The sequence below is a fragment of the Etheostoma cragini genome, chromosome 9 (assembly GCF_013103735.1).
Source record: "Etheostoma cragini isolate CJK2018 chromosome 9, CSU_Ecrag_1.0, whole genome shotgun sequence".
In the NCBI taxonomy this organism is placed as follows: domain Eukaryota; kingdom Metazoa; phylum Chordata; class Actinopteri; order Perciformes; family Percidae; genus Etheostoma; species Etheostoma cragini.
In genome coordinates, this window is record NC_048415.1 from 15289787 (window position 1) to 15314145 (window position 24359).

Consider the following 24359-nt stretch of genomic DNA (forward strand, 5'->3'; position numbering starts at 1 on the left):
ATATATATATATTTAAAAAAAAAAGGGTGAATTGAGATTGCAATTTTAACGATTAATCATGCAGGCCTACTAGGTAGGATGCCTTATATACAGTACATCAACCATATATTGTATATGATGTATATGATGTGATATTTTGTTGTGGAGATTACTGACCTGGGCATAAAACCATCAGAAATGAAAATAGCTTGAGGTTCTTTATATGCCCTCAAATAAAATAAGTTGTGAAAGGTTTAAATACAAATCCTTAAATGAATTTAGTCATTTATTTTATTTGCATTTTGTTCAATTGTCTCTCTTAAAAAAACGTAATCTTCTAATGCAGATGCTTATGCATTACTTAATACAATAGATTGTCTTGAAAGTCTGGCAAATGTATTTGAAGTGAGTGGAACAACAAAAAATATACACTAACAACATTATGGTTCACTGTATCACTGTGGCCATATCATGCAGAATTGGGGCTTTAAAGTCAGAAAGACAGTTGTTTGAACATTTACAATATTTCTTATCCAAATACAAGTTTTATGCCCAGGCCCCACAGGGAATATTCTGGGAAGTGTTGACAAGACGACAGCATGATGAAATGAGAGGAAATGTGTAGTTGTGAACGACAGAACCCCACAGTCTCTTATGAGCAGTTCCCCTCTGATCCGGGTGGACCCACACACGGTGCTCACAGGGCCTGATTTATTGACACCTGCACCAGGTGCAGAGCTCACACCTATTGTTCAAAAGTGGGACGTATTTGCCGAAATAAATGTTCACAGGAGAAAAGTTGCATCACTGTTGATACATAGATGTTGCTATGACTCATGCTCTCTATGTGTGGGTGTAACATCCCCTGTTCGAACACTGCAAATTGCATTTGGTGCAAATGTTTTCCAAATCAGGCCTGTTGTTTAGAACATGTGTCCTTGATTAAACTCATTTATTGTTACACCAACCAAGAATAATTGCTATCGAGTTTGAGACTGATGACATTACACATATCCTCATATGAAATCCAATGCAATCCTGTTTGTCATTTAATGATACCAATCACACTGGTAGTGCAGGAGTTTTTGTAAATGTTAATCACACCATCAAATCATACCACATTAGATAACACACTTGTCTCAGGATTCATGATATAATGTATAAACTATAACTGTTTGTAAAATTTGCAGATAATTACATATTACTTGCTTTCCATTATTCATAACTTAACCTGGAGATTCCCAACCTTATGGGCTTCGGCCCTAGTGACCCAATTCTTAGTCTACATCTTATTAGGCCTTTGGCACCTTGTGTTTCATTTTGTTACATCATAATGTGTCTGGGAAGTAGGAGGAACTGTTGGTTCTGGGAAGTATTTTTCCAACTCTAAATTCCCATCAGTTAATGTAACAAGGCAAAAGGTTTGTCACACTATGGCTTTTTAATGGCTATAATGCCATTAAATAATTTCTATAATAATTTCTAATGCGCATAACAGTTATTTTTTATTTTATGCTCTGTGATTGTATCTTACCAAAATACACACTGGGAACATTTTTATGTATACAAGCTTGTACCTTTTGACTTTTTATTAAAAAAACATATATTTTCTAATGAAGATCCTTTTTTACTTCTAACAACCGGGAGAGTATGTCCATCCAAGTCTTAAAAGAGCTCCAACTGTAAGTCACTCAACATTGTTTTGGGAGAGAAAACTATTTCAACTTTTTTCTAAATTTGGAATTTTGGGGGTCACCAAATGATTGGTTAGCTCCAAGGTTGGGAAACTCTGCATTAACTATGCGTGTTTAAAACCATGTGCCCGGTATACAACACCACTTGAACCCTTTTCTACCCTATCCTGTCTCTTTCCTGCCACAACCTCTCCTCCATGACCATCTCCATGCCCCACCCAAGCACTCACCTGAACCTCTGAGCCTGGTGATGGAGGGGGCCTGGGTATCGGCGATTGGGGGACTGGTAGAGTTGTGACAGAAGGGCTTGGCTGGTCTTCTGGCTCGGGTTGTTGGCGAACTTGACGGTGATGGGCTCGGCGGCACCTGATGGCTTCTGTCCATTCAAGCCCTTGATGGCCTCCTCAGCCTCTATCCTCTTATCAAAGCGGATAAAGCCCACACCTCGGGAACCACCTGCGGGGCCAGCAGATCAAAAACAAACACAGGCTCCTTTTACTTTACAGGGTTTAAACAGAATATTAACAGTCCATACATTTGTACTACGTGCTCAACAATTTTAAACACCATTTTCCCCGGTAGTCCTTATACTTCTGCACACATCACAGAGCCTATCCACCCCACCCCCCTCTGAAACAATAGCTAATGTGCTGCATTTAAGACAACGATTAACAGCAGGTTTGGAGAAAGAGAAAAGACAAAGATGAATAGCATAATAGTGACATACACACACCCGTCGTAGACTGAGCATATAATGCTGCATTGTGGCATTGGCCCCAAGCCTGTTTGAAGCCACACAGTCCATTCTTCCTTCATGCCAGCTCCAGTCCTTCACACATGCATTATTATTCTCAGTGACATTTGAGCCGTTTCCTTGGAGATATTTTTTTGATTGCCACCTGAGAGGAACATTTAGATATGTGCTTCATGGGAGGTACTTTATTGGTATCTGTGAATGTTGTGTGTGTGTTACTGAGTGCATGTATGTTTGTGTGTGTGTGTGTGTGTGTGTGTGTGTGTGTGTGTGTGTGTATATATATATATATATATATATATATATATATATATATATATATATATATATATATATATATAGTGTGTGCACACTGGTATCTATTAATGGATGCTGTGCCTTGTTTTAATGAGGCTGCCTAGATGGCCCAGAGGATGCTCGCTCAGTGGCAGTAGCACTCTGCCGAAGAGACTATTTACATAAAACTGTGTGCACAGGCATGTCTGTTTGTCTGTGACTGAGACTGAATAAAAGAGAGGCACTGAGAAAAAGGGGAGTTTTGTGTTTGAGCATCATTGTGTGCAGTCTCTTTCTCACACATAAAACCCCTCCTTATTGTTATTCCACATTTTTGTACATGCCAGCTCTCTCTCCATCTCTTTTTTTATACTTCCGTCTGGGTTGACTCATGGCGCTCACCCCCCTGCATTCTTATATGGAGAAGCACCTTGACCATCTCACTCCCCCTTTAGTTTTATTTTACCTCTAGGACACAGGCAGCACACTCTTAATGTAATTTACTTTCCAGCCAGGCTGTGAAATAAAAATCACTTTTTGAAAGCCAATCGTTAATGAAACATGTCTTGTACTATATATCTATAACGTTAAAGGAATTTCAGAAAAGCTTATTTTTTGCTTCTTGCAAATACTGCAAGCTTTTTTTTGTTACTGTCAACAATTCAAAAGGACATAATTTGCTGGAAATGGTGGAAATCAGTGTCCTCCTGCAGCAATAAAAAACTTTTGGGTGTGAAAGGTACAACAATAAGCAAAAACTGAAAAAGATGTGTGTAATCAACAAGGTTCTGACTTTTCAGACTGACCACAAACACTCCTAAACCACAGCATTTCCCTTCAGCCTGTTGGATGATCTCATTAACTCATTTAAATTGTAAATTATTTAGTTTTATTCTAATTTTTTTTAACCTTTCTAGCTCCATCTCCCCTGACAGGCTTTCACAATTTCCTCTTCCTTCCTTACTTCCTCTCATGCCAACTCTACATTTTAATTAGCTTGTCAGAAGCAGAAAATAACAATTCCATAATGGGATCTATAAAAGTGCAAACAATAACCATCGCTCTTTCTTTATATATTACTGTGGTTGTCATGCATGTGCTTCATGTGAGGTAAAATGGGGGTCACTTCTGTGTCTTTGGTGAGAGCTGTTATTGAACTACATCCATTAAGTGTGATTGGGAACAGAAATTGGAAGTTTGTTACATATGTAAATTAACAGAGTATTAAAGCTCATCCAAAACCACGCTATTTGGAATCTGCCCAATTTTACAACAGTCGAACTCTGTAAGGCACTTAGGAACTCCAAGAGGCTTGCTCAAGGGCACCTCAGTGGTAGTCAAGGAAGAGGAGAGCATTGCTCATTCACTTCCTCCGCTGAGACGAGAGGCGGGAATAGAGGACTTTATTCGTCCTTTAATCCTCACTCGCACTTGTTTGGCATTGGGCTGCTCCTAAACTGATTCTGGCTGGAGGGCCTTTGGACAAATGCTTAGCATACTGATGAAGACACACAAACACACACACACACACACACACAGGCCACTTTATTAGGTACACCTGTTCAGATGCTGCTCGTTGACACAATATCTAATCCGCTGATCACGTGGTAGCAACTCAATGCGTTTAGGCATTCAGACAGGGTCAAGACCAACTGTTGAAGCTTAAACCAAACATCAGAATGGGGAAAGAAAGGCGATTTAAGTGACTTTGAAGAAGGTGGCATGGTTGTTGGTGCCAGACAGGCTGGTTTGCGTATCTCTGAATCTCTAGGGTTTATAGAGAATAGTCTAAAAAATTGAAAATATCCAGTGAGGCCAGTTCTCTATGCGGCAATGCCTTGTTGATAGCAGAGGTCAGAATGACCAGACTGGTTCAAGCTGATAGAGAGGCAACAGGAACTCAAGTTACCACTCGTTACAACTCGAAGTATACTGAAAAGTATTTCTAAACACACATGTCAAACCTTGAAGCAGATGGGCTACAGCAGCAGAAGATCACACCAGGTGCCACTCCTTTTAACTAAGAACAGGAAACTCAGTCTACAATTGGCATATGCTGTCCAAAATTGAAAACTTATGAGTCTCAATTTCTACTGCAACATTCAGTTTGTAGGGTTAGAATTTGGCATAAACAACATGAAAGCATAGGTCCATCATGCCTTTTGTCAAACTTTCAGGCAAGTACTGGAGGTATAATGGTGTGGGGGATATTTTCTTGGAAAACTTTGGGCCCCTGAGTACCCAAGTGACCATTGTTTAAATGCCACAGTCTACCTGAGCATTGTTGCTGGCTATGTCAATTATTTTATGACCGCGGTGTACCCATCTTCTAATGGCTAACTTCCAGCAGGAAAATGCACCATGTCACAACAATCAAATCATCTCAAACAGGTTTCGGAAACATGGCAATGAGTTACTGTACTCAAATGGCCTCCACAGTCACCAGATCTCAATCCAGTAGAGGGATAATAGTGAAACAGGAGATTTACATCATGGATGTGCAGCTGACAAATCTGCAGCAACTTGATGTGATAACATCATATCAGTATGGGCCAAAATCTAAAAGGAATGTTTCCAGCACCTTGTTGAATCTATGCCACGTATGTGCGTGTGCATCATCTTTTCATCATCATTTGTCTCTACACGCTATTATATCCAGTGCCAACTAGAGCAGTCTTGTGATATAACATAATTAACTTGTTTAAGAATTCAGACTTGGAATAAGACTAAGCTACCATCAAGAACGCTCAGGTAGTAAAATTAAGTAATATGTTCTTTGGCTCAGATGAGTGAAGTTGGACAGAATTCCCAGTTCAAGGTTGTGCTGACAAACACTCCTGCTTTACTCTGCTCAGTATCACTAGAGAGGAGAAACATTTCAATGTGAAATGTAAACTTACACAGAGACTACGTATCTAGAGTATCTATCGCCATTGATTATTCTTCTGATTTGATCCGACCATCCACTAATTTCTTTTCCTTGAGTTTTGGTTTGCATACCTGGCTTGGTTTTCTTTACCACCCTGTAAAAATGCACGCATCTCAAATAATGACTTTTGCATATCGGTATCATTAGTAGTCTGTTGGGGGAAGAGACATGCCCTTATGATAATGTAAATCAGTAAAAGTTTAAATTAATTTAAAAGATAATGCAAAATGGTTTTATATCTTGAAAGGTTAAGTAATTTGCTAAAACAGCTGGGAATTGTAGTTTTTAACAAACATTACAGCACAAGTAAATACTAAATAGTGCTTTTTTTTTTTAGGCCAATTTTAGTTTCGGATAAATACATTTTTTGTGAGCTAAGGAATATTAATAGTAGCAAGCCGGTTTATGTGGGAATGACAATAATAATAAATTACAATGCCCTTGTTCACTGTAATGAATGAAAATGTCAGCCAGTGTGACGGTGTGACTCATTGTCGTTTGTAATAGTTGGGCAACAATAGATGTACATAGGAACATGCTCTATCAGGCTTTGGCTACATGGGCAAAACTTTTTTCTGTGGACATAACTTTATTCTTATGGTTTTGTTCTTTTTATGGCATTTGTTCAAGATACAAAAATGTAGATTATCACCATCTTTATCCTGAAACATTATCCTGGCATTTATCTAAGCAAAAACAAACTACTTGAAGACAAAATTAATGAACTACATTTAAATTAAAAATCTATTCCATGAATCCACATCTCCGCTCTGTCATGCCATATTAATGTATTAAACCTGGGAAGAGAGTTTATTTTTCTTCAGGTTAAACTTTAGAACAAAAACAAACTTGCAATCTATGAAGCAAGCTGCTAGTCTAGGGAATCAAACCTAATGACTGTCCTTTCAACCAGCCCCAGAAGCTTAGGCTACTTATCAACCGCCAGCCAGACATACAGGCAACATTAGAGCACAATGTACTTACTTAGATACAGAAATCTGTCTTTCTCACTCTCTCCCTCTCTTCTTCTCCCTCTCTTTTTCTGCTCTCCCTTTTCTCCACAGTAATCAACAGCGGCTTATGTAACTCTCTCTACCTGTGCTTATCTCTCCCTAACACACACCGACAGGCACATTGGCTGCCTTAATAATAACACGCTACCTCAATCTGGGGAGGGGGAAACAGAGGGAGAAAGGTTGGGGGACGGGTGCAAGGCAGGAATGAAAAGGAGAAAGGAAAATAATGGAAATGGAGGAGTAAGGAAGGAAAGGACAAAAGAAGAGTAGGTGATAGAGGAGAATGTTAGGAGGTGACAGTAAAAGGATGATGATGAAAGGTGCTATTCTTGCTTTCTCCTGCCCAAACAAAGCCACTCTCTCTAAAACCCACTATCATTTCCCCAAACACTGACTGACTGTCAGAGAGAAATGACTGCTCTTCTGAGACACCAAGAGAGAGGAGAGTGGTGAGAAACCTGGCTGCGGGGTAATGAAACGCACTTTCTTTCTCTCTCTCTCTCACACACACAGACACGCATCTAGTTATTATATCCTTATGAGCAGGCCTATACACTCACTGAAAAGATGTGATGTGTGCACTGATACATGCACATGTAGGCAAAATCTTGTGTTTTTAGAACCTCTGCCACTCCTTCTCCCAGTGCCAACTGTATCAAATGATGCAACTTCCTTTCCCAGAACCCTTTAAAAATATGGCAAAGGCAGAAAGAAACCCTATTTCTGCTATCCTACAATTATGGGGGGAGAAAAAACCCGATGTCCTTGTTTTAAGTAACTTTAGCATGTCTAGGTACAGATGGTGTTTGAAAAACCATTGAGAGGAGAGACTTTGAAGAGTGGAGGTGCCCTGTGCTTTAGCCTCTGTCAGAGCAGCGCGTCGACCATCTGTCGCGTGTGTGTGCGCATGTATCCATGTGCATTTCTGTATGTGCATGTGGGTATGTGTCAAAAAAACCACAGAGACGGTATGCACTGTAAATATTATGGGGAAAAAACAAAAGGCGGAGAGACAATATTACAAGTCAGGAATACAGTCCCCCCACCTAGAGGTTGCATCTCTCTGCTCGTATTACCTTGACCGTTCTGTTCTTTCCTGCTGGACAGGCAGAGAACAGGGATTCAGTCTGGTGTCAGTCTGAAGGGGAACATCCATTATTCAAGTCAAGAGAGGAGAGAACATACCAACCGTACAGAGGAAGGGTAATTCGTTTGAGAAATCAATTTTGCAAACATGAACAGTCTGAGTACAAGAAGAAACCAACTAGAAAAACTGTAGAGCCATGCAAGTTTGTGAGAAGACTTCTAGGGCTCCATTTCCATGGCACTGGAAAGACTAGCACAAGCAGCACTACAAAGTGGCATGGCCCTGACCTTGAAATGCATGTTGTTTCGGTATGGCTGCAGCCTGCACAGCAGGCACTGCACAAAGGTGGAAGGAGAGGCAAAGAAAGACGGGAGTTCCATGCAGATGAGGCAGGAGTGAAATTAGCTGTGATGGTGCACTGAGACTGTTTTATCTGCTGTCAATGTTACACACACACACACACACACACACACACACACACACACACACACACTTTTTGAATAATTTTGCAGATTTGTATCACTAAAGGCAAACTAAATGCAACAGAATAAGACTGAATAAAAAAAACCATTTTTTGATATTATATATTCCAACCAATAGTCAGTCCCATTTAAAATTCAATGTGACTATAGAGAAAATGCCAGTAAAGCCGTCTGTACTGCAAAACTTTTACCACTATCTACAACCCACATTGCTGTTAGTCAGTATGAAAGCTTTCCCAGTTTCAATAATAAACTAAAATAGCTTTGGTTCAATTTTACAGGGGTAAGTCACAAAGCAAGTAATCTATAATTCTGTCAGCAGCGCCATGCACTTAAACATAACATTTTTATAGTTGCCAACCAAGTCAGTAATTGCACACAACAGTTTCTGTGTTGATCACTGAATCCAAATAAAAATGTGCAACAGTACGCACACCAAACACAGCACGGCTGGACTTTCAATACCTTCATAAACATAAATTCAACTTTAAAAGGCATATTAATTACTACTGGCAGCATATTTGTAATGCTGCATCTTTGTGCATTTCTTGCAACCTGACCTCACAGCAATATGTTAAATGACCACGAAGTCCACAATACGTGCTGCCTGCTGCACTGATGTGTTATAATGGGGTACCACCACAGAAACAATTTAGGTTTAGACATTATAACTACGGTACTTGGTTAGGTTTAGGAAAAGATCATGGTTTGTTAAAAAATAATAATGTTTGTTATGTAACTGTGTTACTGTGTTGAACCAGGGCATTGTTGTGTCTACCGTGACAAAGGATTTTAATGAACTTTTCATTGGCATTGTTTCTGTGGTGCCAGCACTTCATTTTACCACATTAGTGTATGTGTCACCACCCCGTTATTATGGAACCCATGCAACTTCTAGGCAAGACCTATCCTGCAACAGCATTTACACACTACTAATGGCTAGTCGTCCATGTTTACGCAAGGCCTAGTAACCCGATTTGTTCAGGTCCTATCCCCTGACCAATCGGCTATTCTAACCTTAACCACTCAAGGTCAATGCCTAACCCCAACTAATCGAGCTGCTACATAGGGTGGGGACTAGCCTAGAAGTTACGTGGGATCCATAATAACGCACTACCACCACTTAATGCTGTGTTAAGAGGTTGTTGTGATTTCATATATTTCTTTGATTACGCCAAGCTAGTCTAGACATTTTTTTCTGAACTCCAATACAACAGAATACAACTTGGCAATAAATAACACCAATGTGTCTGAAAAGCTTAAAAACATGGATGCCTCATGCCAGCAACATTTCAAGGTAGTTGAACCTTAATTTAATGCTATTTTGATCAGGAACCACTTGCCTATCCCAAAACTGCTCAATGCCAGATAATAATTCAGTGTGCAAAACACACGTTATTAGTAACACTGGTAATTACCATCTTGAGTTGTATAATGCTGTGAACGCTTGCAACTTGTTGCCATGGGAATCTTTCCCATGCTACCTTCCATCCCACATGAAGGGGACTCATCAGCATGTTCACAGCTAATCCATACACACACTGAGCAGCAATTTAGTTTCACATCAGAGCCAGTGTTTGTAGAAGGCAAGTATGTGGACTGATTGTGTTTGCAGTCATTGATCAGGTAAGCATTGACCTCTGCTCGCATTCAGGTCTGGGATGAAGAACTAGGAATAGCCAACTATTGATCTAAAGCTGTCTCTAATATTATAGGCTATCTGTTTCAAATTGAGACTAACCTGAACCAGCAGTCAGAGCACAAAATCACGGCCTGGCTGCCGTCCCTGAAGGCTAGAAATAAACAAAGGAGGGGGAATCTGGCCAACAATATTTGATAAAGAGACAAAATATGCATATCCATTTAGTAGGAATCAAAAGACATAGGAAGGAAGAGAGGAGGGTTGTCAAGTTGTTTTGTTTGCTCTCAATATCTCTGGGGCAATTTGGCAGTTTTAGTCAATTTTGTTTCTGCTGCCTCTTTACTGAATGAGGCTAACAGTGATGTTTTAAAGTTCCTTATTGTCTTTATGAACAGAAGAGTGACTTCAGGGTTCATCTTGTTTATGAGGAGGTCACTTAGAGAACAGACTTCATGTTCCCAACTTAGCAGAGCTGGTACTGGGGATCATGAGCCCATCTGCTGGTGACTGGAGAACATCCGTTACTTCAACAACTTTATGTAGTATTGCTGTTTTGATGTCTGTCTTGTCTCTATAGCTTACTTTGTTTAAATCAGGCCCTAGTTCATAATGAACAGTGAATCCTTATTTAATAAATATGGGGACAGTGGTAAGTCACTTGTGCATGTATGTTTACATGCACACCAATATTCCACTATTATTCAGGATATGACAATATTCTGAATTTGATACAGGTCATGTAAAAAGTATATTCCGGTTGGATATCCGAATAAGGCCTATTTCTGAATATAGCATTTTCTGATTAAGATGTAGGATATTTTAGTATTCTAGGTGTAAGAGGCATTCTTTGGACATGTACAGTATACAGCGCATTCGGAATATGCGTCTCAATCAGGGTCATTACTGCAGTGTACGGCCTCGTCTGTTTACAGCTTATGGTCAACTCTGTGCGTTGCTATGGTTGATGTACACAAACAAGTCAAGAGAGTTACATTTTAAAGACGTCAAAAGTAAACTGCACACATTGTGGCTGTAACAATAATTACATGGTCTTCATCTTAATAGTCTTTTCAGTGGTGTTACTGGAACAATACTGACATTAAGACATCGTGAGCTGGACAGTGCACCCCCTTTTGGACCACAAACCAGTCTGACAGACACCACAAATTGTGTCTCCCTCTTCCTCCATCAATCTCTGCCTCTCCTTTCTTGTTCTGTACTTACATTTTAGGCAGTCACAGGAGAGTTTATTTTCTCTCTTAATGGTTGTGTGTGTGTGTGTGTGTCTTGTGAGTATGCCTGTACTGTAACAGAGAAGAAAAAGATACAGTAAGTCAATGATGTTGGCATACTACTCTCAAGGCCCTTCTAAAGTCCTCCATGTTTTTAATCACCAGCAACTCTAACATCTAATTGATCATTAACATTTCTCCTGCTGATCCTTAACCCTCCAGGGACACCTTGCAGAACATCTTGTATTATCTTTTTATATCTCTGTGTGTGTACTGTACATATACGTAAATCTTTGAGTATTTCAGTTTTAAAGCAGGTACAGTAGGTGGTAGTGAGGACAGCAATTATTGTAGCTGAGGGTATAAGCAGGCTAAAAGTGTTTACACACCTTCTGCTCCATGCATGAAAGAGTGTACAGACCAGTGATAAATCCACCATCTACATGCTAAAAGAGTCTGCCTTCACCATCACCAACTATCAACATGGCATCACCTAGCACCAAAGATTAGCCAATTGCACATTTTACTAGTGGTGCTAGTAAAAGATTATTGCTTGGTTAAATAAATTACTAAGCCATGTTTAAGTCTTGACATTTGTTTAAAAGTTGCTGCAAAAGTTGTTGTAAAGTGTAGGTAGGAATCAACAATAACATTGTGATTAAAAAAAAGATCTCATTCATAGCATTTGTTTTGATGTCTCACTATGGGATATGCCTCCCTGCGTATTCCTTAGAAGCATTTATCTCATTACGCCAATCCCGTTTGGCTGGTGATTGAGTGTCCGCGTCATGTGGATCCATCCCCCTTTACATGCCTTACGCTACGACGCGGACACCATTCTAAAACCTCTTCCCGCTTCAAAGCATATCTCTGTCGTGCAGGGTAGATAGATTAACTGTCCACAGACTGGAGCCATCCTGACTTAACTTCTCCATCGCCAGGCGCTAACAGCCTTAGACACGTTTCTTCAGTCTCACCACAGACTGGAGCATTATCCACCTAGCCGTTTCACAATAAGGCTATTTCTGCGCGTTAGCACACCAGCAACTGCTCAGTATCTTCGCGTTTAGCACTTCAGCAACTGCTCAGTATCTTCGCGTTTAGCACTTCAGCCAACGAAGATGTCTTCTAATGTCCCTAACACCAGAGGACACGAAGACTCAGGGTCTTGTGTTGCCTCGGGCTGGAACACGCCTGCCTGGCCGTTGAAGCCCGTGGTTCATGCAGCCACTGTGCCTGCTTTACCATGAAGAGCCTTCACCGACGGCTAGCACGCCAAGCTAGCTTGTCGGGGAAGGACCCATACCTGCAAAACACAGATTGTCCGTCCGGGAATGAGGTGTCTGGCGCGGACGCCGTACCTTGCGCTGGTCCCAGCTGGGGCTCACAGCTAGAGCAGCCCCGCTCACGGAGGATGTACTCGAGCTGAACCACGGGGGCCAATGACTCCTCGGAGCTCCTTATATCAGAGGATGACGAGGACGAGTATGAAATGTTCATCCCCCTCCACCCAGGCTGTCAAGCATGATGCTGTATCTGCCTTTGGAGACGAGGACGGAAGTGTACAAGCTTCCCCCGCTCCCAGCATGGACATGCAGGACTTGTGCAAACACGCTGCGTCCAGGCTAAACATCCCTTGGCCTGCGGTTGTGGTGGAGCCCACCAGATCACGCTACGTGGGGAAGAAATTGCCCCAGACCAAGAGGTCGGCAAAACAGCTACTTCCAGTTTATCCTGAAATGCTGAAAAAGGTGGAAACAGGGAGCTTCCTTCCTTTGAGGGCATGGAAAAGCTGGGAATGCGACGAATGCCTGAGAGGGAGCCGTTGTTTGCAGCCCACCTCCACCTGACGGTGACTGCAATAACCTCACAGAACCCCACACTGCCGTCAAAGGTGGACCGTTTCCAGTCTGCCTTAACCGAGATGGGCTATAAAGCAGCAGCATTAGTGGTAAGAGCTCTGAATGTCTCCTCTATGCTCACTGCGTAACAAGCGGAGCCGTGCCAGGACATGGTCACCAAACCCGAGCCTGCTGTGTGGGGATAGATTCCTGTGATCATGGACATCAGCCGCGTGCAGCGCTTTGTGGTGCAGGCCACAAAGAAATCTATGGGGCTGATGGTTCTATAGGAAAGGGGCGAGATTGCTCAACCTGACAAACTTGTCAGACAGGCTTCCGGCCTTCTTGGCGCAGGGGGTAGCCTTAGGCACTGTCCTGGCACGGAAGGTGGTCACCACAGACACGAGCCTTTCGGGCTGGGGGAGAACACAGGAGAGTTCTAGTGAGAATGGACAACACGACAACGGTAGCCTATATAAACCGTCAGGGGGCTTGCGTTTCTGTCAGATACAGTTGCATCAAAAGACAATGTGCAATGTCCGCTGTTTTTCTTAATACACGATCCAGGCACGCCTCTCAACGTGGACACGGTTGCGCACGTGTGGCCGTTGGTTCTTCTGTATGCGTTTTCTCCTCGGGCTTTGATACCCCCCATTCTGTCAAGGGGGAGCAAGCACCAGAGCAGTATGATTCTAAGAGCTCCATACTGGCCGGTGATGCACTGGCTGGCGGAGATATGTCTACTCCTTTGCGGACAGCCGTGGCAACTCCCACTACGCAGGGACATGCTCTCCCAGGCGGGGGGGAACAATCTTTCACCCGCACCCAGAGTGACTGGCGCTATGGGCTTGGCCAGTGAATGGTGCAATTTAAACACAGTCCGGCTCCCACAAAATGTGATTAACACTATTCAGAGATCTCTTTATGACTGTAAGTGGAGGGTGTTTGAGGAGTGGTGTCTCAGCGAGGGACTTGTCTCTTGTCAGTGCCCTGTTGGTGCAATTTAATCATTCTTGCAGGACTTGATTGACATACATAAAGCCTTCTCCACTATAAAAGTGTACCTGGCTGCCATTGCAGATTGTCATGTGGGGTTTGAGGGTAAAACAGCTAGCCAACACAGTTTCATTTGCCGTTTTATGAAAGGAGCACGTAGGCTGCTCCCGGTTTCTAAGCAGGTAGCTTCCCCAAGGGACCTGGCAGTGGTGTTGGATGGGCTCGCCAGCTCTCCTTTTGAACCACTGTAGGAGGTCGACCTAAAGAATCTGTCTTTTAAGACAATGCTGCTGCTGGCCTTGGCGTCTGCAAAACGGGTTGGCGACATTCATACACTCTCTGTGCATCCATCATGCACTCAGTTTGCTCCGGGGTGTGTCAGGGTGTTATTGAAACCTAATCTTGCCTTTGTGCCTAAGGTGGTTGGCTCATGCTCTCCAATTGACCTTTTGGCGCTCTCTTCCCCGCGTTTTTCTTCCTCAGAGGAACGGGGGTCGCATGTGCTCTGTCCAGTTTGTGCTCTGCACATTTACCTGGATAGGACCACGGGTTTTCGATGGAGTGACCAGCTATAGGTGTCCTGGGCTAGCCCCCACAGAGGCAAGCCTGTGACAAAGAACCTTCTCTCTTATTAGGTTGTGGAATCCATTGCTCTGCTCTACATGTGTTAGGGTTTGCTGGCACCGTAGACCCTGCGTGCTCACTCAACACGCGGCCTTGCTTCATCCTGGGCCTTATTTAGAGGTGTTTATATCCAGCACATTTGTGCAGCGGCAAGCTGGTCTTCACCTCTCACTTTTGGTCGGTTTTATAGACTTGACGTCTCTGCGCCAAGCGTGGCACGTGCAGTGCTGAGCACAGGTCCATCGGTGGAGCAGAGCATTGCTACCTGAGTGCCGGTGGTCCTGAGATAAGCTTGTCTGGCAATGCGGGAGTCTCCATATAGCATAGTGAGACATCGGAACGAATGCTATGAATGAGAATTTTAGGTTACTTGCGTAACCCCGGTCCTCAGAGTGGCATGAGTGAGATGTTTCACCAGACAACCCTTCATGCTTTGGCAAAGCGAGAAGCAGTGCTTATTTTGAATGGTGTCCGTGTCGTAGCAGAAGCTATTTAAAGGGGGATGGACCCACGTGACGAAATCTTGCAAAAATGAAGTAAAACACAAATTTTCTCAATTGAGCAGTTTCTTTAGACCTGGATGCTCATATTATTTCTAATGGTTTGAAGTGAACTACTTTTGCACTTTATCTGGACATGCTGATGACTCATGAGAATGCTTCACTTTAACACTTTTGTGGGAGTTAAAAATGATCACATGAATTGTTCTGCCACTTGTGAACCCAAACCTAAAATCAAAAAATTGCATGTGGTTGAACACATACTGTATTTGGGCTTGCTGTGTGTTGCCTGACTATGTTGCTTGTCTGGAGTCCCGTGGGTCTTAGTAGCATGGTGGTATTGTTTGACAGGTCTGTTACTAAAGACAGCTCCGCAGAAGATGTGCCTACCTCATCTGCATGTGTGTTGATGAGAGTAGAAATGGCCCCATCTTTTTTCTTCCTTTCCCTTCCACTGCTCCCTTCCCTAGCTCTCCCTTTGCTTCCTCCCTCTTCTCATTCCCTCTCCTTCCCACATCTCCACTCATCTACGCCATGTGTTACTTGCTTGTCTTTCCATTTTCTCAGCCTCCTTCCCCCCTTGTATGCACTCTTGTGTCTCTTTTTCTCCTCTCCTTTGCTTTACTTTCCTTTACTTTTCCCGTTCTTCACACTCTCTCCTCCTCTGCTCAGTGTGTATAGATAGACGTGCACTTCGCCGACAGCAGTGATTTATTCTGCTTAGGCAAATGAGGTTGGCTAACAGCATACTGCTCCCTTTCTGCTTCATCAGTACACATTGCACATAACACTGGAGCAAGTTGCAGCCTGTAGGCACACACATAACCCCTGAAATTGATCTAAGAGACACGCTGGAGGGGTTCTTCTGCAATACAATGGATTGATGTGATTCATTCCTGTGTTTTGGATGTAGTGGAATGTGTAATTGAGCATGTATATTGCACAGCTTGTGCCTCCCAAGTAATAACTGTCTTTACAACCTTGCCTTTTGCGGTCACTCACACACTAGGCAATTCTTGGTGGGCAATAATGCTTGGCAATATGGTTAAAATCAATTTATTACAACATTACTGCAAATATGTTACCAATAGTGGTACATATTGATTGGTTGACAATGGTCTACCATGAATCTTTCCTTTTGTTCAAATAATTCTGCCTTCCTTCTGTCTTAACAAACACACAGTAAATGTTTTCAGTATGTCATGTTTTGTCAGATTTATGTGTTTTGTGCTCATTTACTTACACTACTTTTATGCAAAGGTGAAAGAACAAAGATATTATCATGCGTGAATATGACTGACACATGGTGCTACAGTAAACTGGAGATTTATTTAACTGTTACTCTTGTGTTTACTATTATGCCGTTTCAGCAGACACACACACAGAAATATTTCACTTCCAGCTGCCATTTTTGTTTGGCTGAAGAAAATATGTTGGTACGTTTTAGATGTGCATAAGAGTATTTTTGGATTCTGGAAATACTTTCCAAACGGGTTCTATTTGTCCTTCTCAAAAACATTTGTAACAATAGTGATGACTCAAGAGGCACAAACTGGGCCTCTTATTAATGCTGTCCATACATCATATAGTCATGTGACCGTACACAGACAAAAGACAGACATTTAACAAACCATCATTGTTTTACATAATGTGTAAAATAAGTCAAAGTGTGCTTGTGTATGGCTGGAGCAACACACATGGATGTATACATACTGTGTGTGTGTGTGTGTGTGTGTGTGTGTGTGTGTGTGTGTGTGTGTGTGTGTGTGTGTGTCTAGCTGATCACTTGTGTCTGTGTGAAAGTGTTAAGAGAGGAGGCGCTGCCCCATGGATACCTGTGACCTGGTCAACCAGGATGCGGGAGGTGATGATGCGTCCATACTGGGAGAAGAGCTGCTCCAGCTCCTTCTGAGTCATAGTCTTAGGCAGGCCGCTTACGTACAGGTTGGCGTCCCGGATGGAGGCTGAGCTGGGTCGTGCATATGACACCTGTGAGGAAAGACATAATAAGAAAATAATTAGGGCTCTAGTATTTTATTACTCATTAACATTCTGTGGGGTTTAAATCTTAACATGATTAAAGTTTTAGAGGTACAAGGATTTTTATGTATGTGTGCGTTTTGGAGGGGCAGGGGTGCAGGTCATTGGATCCACAGGGAGGAAAATGTGACTGTGTTTTCTTAGCACACCTTGCCTTAGGGATTATTGTTGTCAGGAAAAGATTTAGCTGCTTAGAACACTGGAGAGATAACACTTGAATCGTTTGCTTGGGGAGCCAGAGGGAACTTTGTCCCCTTGAGTAAACCACAGGTGTTTTACTTTGAAAAGGCTATTTAATTAAAGTGCTCATATCATGCTGTTTTGCTTTTTTCCTTTCCTTTATTGTGTTATATATTTTTTATGCATGTAATAGGTTAACAAAGTGAAAAAGCCCAAAGTCCACACCAAAAGGTCTTATCTTCTCCAACAGAAAACACTGTTCACAAACTGCTCCAAACAGCTCTCTTATAGTCCAGCCTTTACTTCCGTGACAAATGGATGAACTTTGTAAAACATTATAATGTTCAATATATAAAGCCTAGCAGCTAGTGTGGCAAGCCCTCATGCTCTGCTTTTGACTGGGTAGTAGTCTTTACATAGCTACTGCACATGTGCAACTCCCAACAAAGATGGAATAGAAGTGTGATGCCTCACTGTAGCTAAAACAGAGAGCTCAACAAAGAGGAGCTGCAGCAATTATTGCTGCCATAATTAATCAACTTAGCCAATGTAAGTGACCATTAAAATAAGTTGACGGTAATTATTTTAGTCAACGTGCCGTTTTATTATTTATTATTGACAGCCTATCTATTTTTGGTCACCGTCTCAAACGGCTCACTGTAATTCACCTCCAGGTTAACCCACACAATTCCACTATGTCACACGCTGCACCACAACCTCATTTCCACATCTCCATAAACATGCTCTTTTCCAGTTATTCACATTCTTCTCATATACTTATACTGTGTATGAATGTCCTATCTAATGGTGCAAATGGTGAGGACTGGATTAGTGGCTTAACTGTGCTGTGCGGCTTCCAGCGGCAGCTCTCTGCCAATGAACCTTCACTTGTTAAGTGTTGTCCCCAACATCCTCATGTGTAGATGCAATTTTGCTCAAGCGAAAGTTGCTTAAATCCCATTACTACTGCTGCTGACTGGAGAAGCTTCCCCTTCCTTGCAGTACTTTCATTACCCTTGACATGTGGAAACATAAGCCATCAAATAAGGTTAAAGTCAGGCAAATATGGTGGATATACAGTCATATCCTTGAGCAACAGCATGGAAATCCTGCTGCAATTTTAACAGTGGGAGAATGGGATTGAGAACAGCTGGCTTTCCCCATTTCTCACTTTTCTCTCATACATCTCCCCCCTTTGGCCTCTCTGCTCAGCTCTTATGTCTTCCTTTTCCTCTCTGGGATGTTTTCCTTCAGCTTCCTTCCTGCATGCTGGTTCACGAAGCCTTTCTCTCTTCCAGATTCTGTCGCTTTTTGCTCTATTCTTCTCTGTGCAGCTCTCCCTCATTTTCTCCCCTTGTCAGCCAACTCCAGATGTCTAATCCATCAGCACCTCCTCAAGCTGTGAGCGGTATTGTGTACAAGTGTGGTGTGGCGTGTGTGTTAAATAGTGTGTGTGCGCTGGAAAGTTCAAATAAAAGTGTGTGAGATTATGTGCTTGCATGGCACTGTGAGTGCTTCTCACTTTTGCCATGCTGCTTCCCCTCGCACCTCAGTAGGAAAGCAGCATCGCAGCCATCCTTGACAAAATCTGAGGTGTCATGGAGGAGGAAACCTCAGCAGCGAAACCAACTCAAAGACACCACAGAGACACATCGGCTGAGAGCATGTGAATCTCTTGGCCAAGTGTAGTGGCAGAGAGTAGGAAGGCTGTGACATGAAAGAGCGCCAAACTTAATTTTAGGCTTACCGTGCTGCCTTTTAATTTACCTTGTTACCTTTAGGGTATTTCAGTCTGTTGTGGAGAGAGAAAGCAAGGAAAGAGTGTAGTGGGAGAAGGGAAATAAGGATTGAAAGAGTGATAGCACCAGACAGAGATGCAAAGTTGTCTTCTGTCATTACAAGACCGCCTTTATCTCAGGAACAACTTGAGGCCACAACTTGTGTCATGAGAGTGTGACCGTGAAACTCTCTCTGACTGCTACAAAGACCTCATGAATTCCACGCTAAGTAAATGCCCTTCAACCTTTTCTAGTCTTTATAATGAAAAAGAAAACTTTCACTTGAGTCTCCAATTTGCTTTTCTTTGTAATGCTCATATTATTAGGAGCAGTGCTTCTGTAAAGCTAATGTGTGCGCTCTCACGCACACACACACAAGCAAACGCACCCGGTCTTTTGGTTCCTACAGACACTTGAAATCGTAGCTAAATAAGAGCCCTGCTTTGTTGAACCTGTGGGTTACAATGACCAAATCAGACATATATATATATATATATATATATATATATATATATATATATATATATATATATATATATATATATATATATATATATATATATATATATATGTATGCATATGGACCGAACACGAAAACACACAATCCCACACATACACACACACACACACACACACACACACACACAAACCCTCGCAGTGTTAGCTAGCCCCCAACCCATCACACTCTCACAAACCTTGTCACAACCTCCAGCTTTTACATATAAATCACCACCAAGTTTTGTTTTTGTTTTTGTTTTTTGGAGCCAAGCAGGAGAGGCCTGAACGCAGCCGAGCAGCTCAGAAAAGTCCTCGACGTGATGAAGCTGGTTAAGATTCCACCTGCTTAATACTGGAGAAACTATTACCTCGACATTAAGGCCATGTAGAGATATGTGAGACAAAGGATTTGGAATCCTTTTATTATATGGCTTGCTGCTGCACCAACCCTATGGTGAATATGGAAGTTCCCTTGTATCTCAGTCATATAGATTTGTAATACTATAATCTATTTACTGCGATCTGCTTTTAATCATAAAGAAATATATATAAAATCTTCATATCTTTAAAAAAAAAGTCTAATCAGGGCATAGTGACTGCACAGTAATAATATTATCACCCCTGTATTAGCGTCAACAGCAACCAGGCTGGGCTGAAACATTGCAGCACTATGAAACGTATCAGACAATTAGCAGAGTGCGGGCATCTCATTCTCTTCAGTTGTATCCAGACCCTTTTTTGCACACTACTACTACTGCTGCTATGAGTTAGACAAGAGCCAGTATGCTCTGCTGAACCAAGGCCAGGCAGAGTACATTGTCTGCGGAATAGAGGGATTCCCAACTACAGGATAATCACATCCTATTAGATTAGATTAAATGACAGAAAGCGAGAATCCAGGGATTATCACAGAGCAAAAGATTACTGCCCAGTTTACAGCAACAACATATCGGCAGGCACAGAAAGGATGATAGCGGAGGATTTAAGAGCCAGTTCTATTATTCCATATGCCCTCAATTCTTTTGGAAAACATGCAATGATTGACATGTTTGTTATATATTTACCTTTTAAATGTTTCTCTTTGATTTAGATTTTTCTTTTTTCTTCTCTGAGGCTCATGCATGTTAATCTCATTTTGCCCTCCAGCTGATTTACTAACAGCATCACTATCTAAAGGGCTTTGCAACAAAAAAAGCAGCCTTATCACTTAAAGGTCCCATGGCATGAACATTTCCCTTTGAGGTTTTATATGAGCTCCCCCATCTTGCTTGTGGTCCCCCAGTGGCTAGAAATGGCGATAGGTGTGAACCGAACCCTGGGTATCCTGCTCTGCCTTTGAGAAAACGAAAGCTCAGACGGGCCGATCTGGAATCTTGCCCCTTCCCCCCCCCCCCCCCCCCCCCCCCCCCCCCCCCCCCCCCCCCCTCAAACGCTCCAGACTCAGAAAGGGCACATACTAAGGAAAGCTCATTGTGGGACTGAATCTAGTGGCTGTAATTCTGCACCAAGGCTACATTTTGTGAAAGAGACTACAGATATGGTATTAGGGGACCACTAAGGTCTATGTAAAAGCATCTAAAGTACCAATAAGTTTAGCATGACCTGCACAACTTCAGCATCATGGGATTTTACCAGTTATTATCTAGCAATTCCTTTTTATATTTTGCAGTGATGCAATTAGTTAGTTGAAAAAATACTGTGTTTTTGTAATGGAAACAACAATTTGTTTAGCTGTACATGGTTTCAGTTACCTTGATCGTTTTGGTCTGAAGTCTGAGTCCATTTAACGTGTTGATGGCTTTCTCTGCGTCCTTTGGATCGATGTAGTTGACAAAGCCGTAGCCCAGACTCTGTCCTGAAATGCCAGAATGAAGAAAAGAAAAGCTTTTAAAATGTTTTCTCCATTCAGTTAGTCTGTTTCTTTAATTTGCTCACTGACAGCAAGAAAACATAGTATTTATACTCATTATCGATTCTTCAAGATTTGAGGTGAGACATAGACACCCCTCATTATTAGAAGAGCGTGATAAAGGTTTTGTAATTTGTAATGCGGTACCATATTTCACACTCACTACTAGTTTTTTCTCTTCTATATTTGGCATCTTGTATTATGTATTTGAAATTGTTGGTAGTCTAAGGACAAAAAAGTAATGTTACATTTAGACTACTCCTACATTAAAACTAAAAATGATACCCAGCCCTTGCTACCATACATAGTCACAATCTTGGATATCATTCATCTTTTCCTGGAAAAATCCTTTGCAGCATCTTTTCTTCACTACTGACAAGATCACAGTGACTCCTGCCTGGAGCACCAAGAGTTTCTTGATGTGACTCTTTTCATCCTTGTGTCATGTTAATCCTGCTCAGTTGCCACAGCCCTGCAGATTTTTACTCTACATGTGATGGATGAGACAGCCTATTTCCAGCTTTGTGTACTGTAACCTTATAAAAGATCATTCTCACTTGTCTGTTCAAATAACACTTAAAAGGTCAGGAAATAACCATTTAAGCAAGAATCCAGGTCAAAAAAAAAAAAAAAAACATCTCTACCTGATAATGTTATTGAATAAGGAATGTTTTGATCCTTGCACTCACGCATTATTGGCTACTTGTCATACTGGTGATCTCGGAGCTTGAGGGAATCTACTAATGCATTTATTTTAAATAGCTCAACATAGAAGTGTCAACGACGTATTCATAGACTAGTTATAAATAAGAATCAAATTCTCTAAATTAAGTGAAACTTGAATCAGCCACAGCAAATAAGTATCACAGTGCATAAAAAACAACATATTTGTTGCTGTCTTTGCAGCTGTACATACAGAGACTTTTCCCTTTAAGCTCAAAATGTCTTTCGATAGCAAACTCCCTTTAAGTGTAAAGCAGGCCTGACATTTCCCAGCGTTTCCCCGACAGATGAAGCCTTTGAACAGGGATAGGACTTTAAGCAGACGCCTCCAGCCATCAGGGCCTTCAGTCGGCTAGTTTTCAACAAACAGCCGCTATCCACTAACGCCACACATGCACAAAGTAAATCCCAGTCAGTTGAAGAGGAGCTGCATGCACTTATTCCCGCTAATGGGAACAGACAGCGGTTAGTCAGAGACAAAGTGAATCACAAAATATGGAGCAGGGCTGTTTCACAAAATAAATATATTTGGGCTATGGATATCATAGGCGCAGAACAGCTCAACAGCGGGCAGTGAAAGTGCCAGGAGGGACTTGTAGTTCTAACTTCAAACAGCTGATGATTTTCTCTTCTTCTCTTTGCTCCTCCCTCTTCTCCTTTGGATTAATTGTGGATTAGCAGACGCTCTCTATTGTTAATTAAAAACCTGCCATACTGCAGAGACTACTGCTATTTTTAACCAACCCTCCTCTCCTTCCTCTCCTCCTTTCTAACTCTCAGCTGACATCAGGTGTTAAATTTGGCAGTTTAAATAAAACTCACAAATTCCTTCTTTGTGGCCTCTCTTTACTAAATAGCGTACACACAAAAGTGACAACAAATAATGAAGAGAAGGAACCTGTGGCCAAATTCATTATTGAATTAGTGAAAAAAGAGAAAAATGCATGTACTGTAGCTTTAGCTTGCCAATAAACCAAGAAGGGCCACTAATGGTATTCTAAATTACAGTAGTGTAGATTCTGCACACATTTTCCCCCAAATGTGTTTGAGAGCTAACATTTCAAACTGTATCTGTTCATAGGTAATGTGGGTGCATTCCAGATGGGTGGAACAGCTGTAACGCTACTCTTTGGCATTTGCCATCTCTCCCACCCTCGCCTCCCACTTTCCCATCACCTTCCTCACCCCTCTCCCTCATCTTCAACAAGAAATGTGAGGTTCGACAAGCGCAGCTACCAGAGGGTTAGCTGACAATGAAGTGTGCTGGCGAAGAGCACTCATGCAGGGCAATTGAGATGGGCTGGCTGGAGCTTAATGGTACCTAGACACTTAGCACTCATGGAGTAGTCCAGGCAGCCAAATGGGGCCAATCTGGCAGCCATGGACGCTACTGCTGTGTGACGGACGTAGGGACAGGGGGAGCAGCCTCAGTGTAGGTTGAGTGTCTATGTGAATGTCTGTGTGTGGGCGTGTATACAAGTTTTATATGAGAGTCAGCAATGGGTTACAGTCCAACAAACTATGATTAATTTGATTTCAGTCCTGTATTCAGCATCTGCTATGTGTAACCATGTGTTTATGTAAGTTTGTGTGTATGCACTTTTCACATGTGTGTTATGTGTGTCATGTGCATGGTGAGCTTAGGCAGGTACTAGCAAATCTGCATGCCCCCACTCCTCCTTCACTCTATCTTTGGCAAGGCTGAGGGCCTCCAGGCTGGAGGAAAAAGGGTGAGAGCAAGGCCTGCTGGCTGGCAACATTCCCCAGGTGAGTGGGGAGATGAGGGGAGACAGAGGGAAACATCTGCCCGCAGCATCAGGAAAGCCCCGTGAGGAAATTCCACCCATCCACCAACCATTTCCAGCCTGCTATGGAGCAGCTAAAAGCAGGGAGTCACCAACTGTCTGCCTGGAATCTGCGGCTGTGCGGATGGTTGGGAGATGCCAAAGCTTCACACATATGTAAACAAGCGTGCACACACGTGCAAACAAACCTGTAATCACTCAATCACAGAGGCACATGCAAAGAACACAAGCAGTGAAAAATGCACTCGCAGCAGGACAGTGAGGAGTGGGGTGGCTGGCAGCTAACCAGTGAATGTATTATTGTTTGCATGTAGAGGGGATAATTGTAGTTCCTAAACCATTTAGTGAATGTCAACACAGAACACAGTTTCTAT

The 24359-nt window shown here is 42.2% G+C and overlaps 1 protein-coding gene across 7 annotated transcripts in view; it reads right to left on the reverse strand.

The window, feature by feature from the left end:
* Nucleotides 1-24359, reverse strand: part of elavl4 (ELAV like neuron-specific RNA binding protein 4) — an 80654-nt gene that overhangs the window by 11427 nt on the left and 44868 nt on the right. For 5 of the 7 annotated variants that reach the window (XM_034881396.1, XM_034881400.1, XM_034881398.1 and 2 more), the window contains 3 exons: nt 21300-21403; nt 16888-17041; nt 1904-2138 (listed from right to left, as the gene is read on the reverse strand). In XM_034881396.1, coding sequence (XP_034737287.1) covers nt 1904-2138; nt 16888-17041; nt 21300-21403 — 493 coding nt within the window. The remainder of the gene's footprint in view (nt 1-1903; nt 2139-16887; nt 17042-21299; nt 21404-24359) is intronic. The other 2 variants (XM_034881399.1, XM_034881397.1) reach the window with 1 other exon arrangement.